Source organism: Cynara cardunculus (assembly GCF_001531365.2).
Source record: "Cynara cardunculus var. scolymus isolate 2C chromosome LG 10, CcrdV1, whole genome shotgun sequence".
Classification (NCBI taxonomy): domain Eukaryota; kingdom Viridiplantae; phylum Streptophyta; class Magnoliopsida; order Asterales; family Asteraceae; genus Cynara; species Cynara cardunculus.
The window spans coordinates 1,203,623-1,206,978 of NC_037537.1; the positions used below are offsets into that span (position 1 = coordinate 1,203,623).

Below are 3,356 nucleotides of genomic sequence, written 5' to 3' on the forward strand. Positions count from 1 at the left end.
TAAAAGATTGTCTCACATCAGTGGAGCACTGAAAGGTGAAAGAGACTCCAAAAGGGTTTCAATGCATAGGTTTCAAATCGTCCCAATTAAATACACTATAAGTTTTTTTATTATTTCTTTCTTGTTCTCTTGTTTTAGAGGGTAGAAATGTGTGAGTTAAATCTTCGAGAGTATGAGTATTATTGGCTGAGACTTTCGAGATTAAAACTGTGTGATTGTAATAATTTTCACATAGTAGATTTTCTCTCTGGATGACCATGGTTTTATCCGGTTTTGGAGTTTCCACGTTAATTCTACTCTTCTTTTTCTTTATAACTTTTCATTGTTTGGGTTGTTGGGAAACTCTGTGACCAATTTCCCTACAAACCTATCTTAATCCATGTTAATACTACTATATGATTCATGATGTACCAACATCATTCTGTCACCAAGTTACAATACGATGGGAATTAGTGTTTAGGTATGCCACTCCCCAACAACATACTTCATTATTTCAAGTGAAAGGATTGACTACATGCATAATGACCATATAAAAACACTTATGACACTCATATGACATCTAATGCAATACTCTTATAGTCAACAACTCATTTTAAGTACATAAGGTATCTATCTTGTACCCCATGTGTAGATTCCACAGTCCAATATATGTGAATCATACATGTGCTAGTCATTCTCATGTTATATACTTCAACCCAAGTTCAATATATTAACTGACCAAAGAAATTTCAAATAGATTAGTCTTTAGCTATTATTATGCTTAAATAGCACATAAAATATCATGTAAACACATTAATTCAGGCAATGCCTTCTATTAATTTCATTACTCCATACTCAAAACTACAACCATCACTTTTGGACATACACTAATATTTATTAGATTGCAATATTACATATACAATCAAGAAAGAACACTGAATATTTTACATGAATATTTGAGTAATATATGAGACAATTTCAAAATATTAAGATGTGATTGTTGGCAATCATTTGGATATGTCACTTGCAAGTCTTTTGTTCAGTATCGTAACTCCCATGTACCTGCAACGAATTGAAAGAAAATAATTGTCATTGTGTAGTTGTAACGAAAAATGGAAGATTGATCGATTTATGTGAAAACCACACATCTTTCTGTATTCAAATGTTATCACCTTCCAAGCATTAACAGGCTTGCTTGAGGATTTGTTCCTGGAGAGCTGGTTAAAGTTGATCCGTCAATGACACGAACAGCATCCACTCCAAGAATCTTATAATCTGCATCGACTACCTTGCCCATTTGACACCCTCCATGGTAATGCCATATAGTCTTTACATTGTCCTTGCAATATTGTTCCAATGATGAGCTTGTATCGGCATTCATGGGAAAAGTTGTGGGCATTTTCATGTTAAGGTCAAGAATATCTTGAATCGTCATATTTGCATATTTGAATTTCGCGAATGATTTTGATTCTATTGCTGTTAGCATTGTTCTGAGCCCAAGAACGCATTTTCGCAAGTCATTGGGCTCTTTGAAGTAGTTGAATGTTACAGATGGGTTGTCAGCAGGATTTCTATTTGTAAGCTTAAGGTCACCCTTGGATTTAGGATAGTTAACTTTCTCGAATATAAATCCACCCATCTGCAAACAAGTAGAGGTGATTAAAAGCTATAAGAAGTTGTAAATTCTTGTTACGATTGTTAATAACGAAATACCTCATAAGAAAAACCCTGATAGTCTGAATCCGTCCCACCGATCAAATTGAAGCCTTCGACTGCCTCAATATAGTTGCCTGATTGAGTGATACCAACGATGTCAACCAAAGATTGTGCCACGGGTATCGGAGAAGGGACGAAGAATTCATTTAATGGGTTATCAACCATCCCTTGACCAATTAAAGGATGGTGCAACACTCGTTTGATGTTGTGGGTATGAAGCTGGTCCTTTGGACCTACGCCACTCAACATTAGAAGTTGGGGGCTTCCGAGGGCACCCGCAGATAGTATGATTTCATCCCTTTGTCCTCCTTTCAAGTAAGCCCTATGCTTTTTGCCTGATGCATCTTCATACACTACCCCATAAGCTGTTGGTTTTGATCTCTCTGTACAAGAAGATTTGTTGAAAATGTCTGAATGTTAGGGGATATTTAATACCATTATCTTGCAACGTTGCTAGTGGGAATATAATTAGATTTAAGAAATGTAAAAGAAATATAATTAGAAGTAAGAAATATACCTTTTGTTTTAAATAAGATTTTGTGAGCAGTTGCATGCAGAAGGAGACGCAACCCCTTAGGATTTGCATACTGTAGCAAATCCGCTGCCGTATGTCGTGTCCCATTTTGATCAAAAATAGTACCACCGACTTTAGTCCCAATGATGTGATCATACGTAAACCCATTTTCTGGTGTCACGTCGGCTTCAACAAGCGCACTTTCCAACGCCGAATGCCACCTTGTCAAAACCGGCTTAGAAACCATCACCTTTTCTACCCATCGGTAAGACTCGTTGATCAACCATTCATCCTTTAGTTTGGCCTGTTTTATGAATCTTGCATCACCATGAGAATAAAATCCAGCATTGATTGAAGTACCACCACCCAAGACGCGTGGTCGTGCATTTGTAACGCCATCAACCGAAACAAATCGTTGAGAAGGAGAGTCGGGTGAGTTGTCAGAAAAGTAGGAGCCGAAGTTGGCTTTTTTGGTGACGTTAGGATTGCCATAAGGTGAAGCACCACGTTCAAGCAGTAGAACTGAGTAGTTTTGAGAGAGGCTTGTGGCTATTGGGATTCCAGTCGTGCCTCCGCCAATGACTATGTAGTCGTAGTATGAAATCTTCGGAGCTTTTGTTGCCTCGTGCATGAAGGTATAGTTTGGAGCTGTATAAGGAATAAATATGGACAAGAATAATAAAAACCATGTATTTATTTTTAAATAAACTAGAAAACCGAAAAACAAATATGGATTAAGCAATAAAACACATCATACAAGTCGAATGAAATGTTACGACACGAAATAATGATCATCGATTAAAATATCTACTGCAAAGTAAGTAACGAGACCACCAATATTGAATACATACGTATTTCACCGCGACAAAACTCCTGAAAGCATAAAATTGTTAGGAACATTCCCCATAACGCATACGTTAACATTTTGTGTGGTCGGTTTCAATGCGTTGATGTCAAAAACTCGAAAGGATATGTTGTGTCTTTGGTACTTTGTGTTTCTAATACGAAATAAAGAGAAAAGTAATGGTATTTATAGAAATCTGAGAGCTCGAAAGAGTTGGATTTTTTGTAGATAGAAGTGTCCACAAAGACCAAGTAAAAGTGTAGAATTTAATTACGTACCTTAAGCAAAACTATATTCGTTTGT

At 36.6% G+C, this 3,356-nt stretch overlaps 1 protein-coding gene across 1 annotated transcript; it reads right to left on the reverse strand.

Annotated features, from left to right (window-relative positions):
- Positions 1-853: 853 nt before the first annotated feature.
- LOC112520394 (protein HOTHEAD-like) lies at positions 854-3,109 on the reverse strand. Its single transcript, XM_025128773.1, has 5 exons — positions 3,061-3,109; positions 2,213-2,857; positions 1,693-2,078; positions 1,152-1,618; positions 854-1,041 (listed from the first exon to the last, which is right to left on the reverse strand). The coding sequence occupies exons 1-5, from the start codon at positions 3,107-3,109 to the stop codon at positions 987-989; spliced, it is 1,602 nt and encodes a 533-aa protein (XP_024984541.1). The 3' UTR covers positions 854-986.
- Between the last annotated feature and the right edge of the window lie 247 nt (positions 3,110-3,356).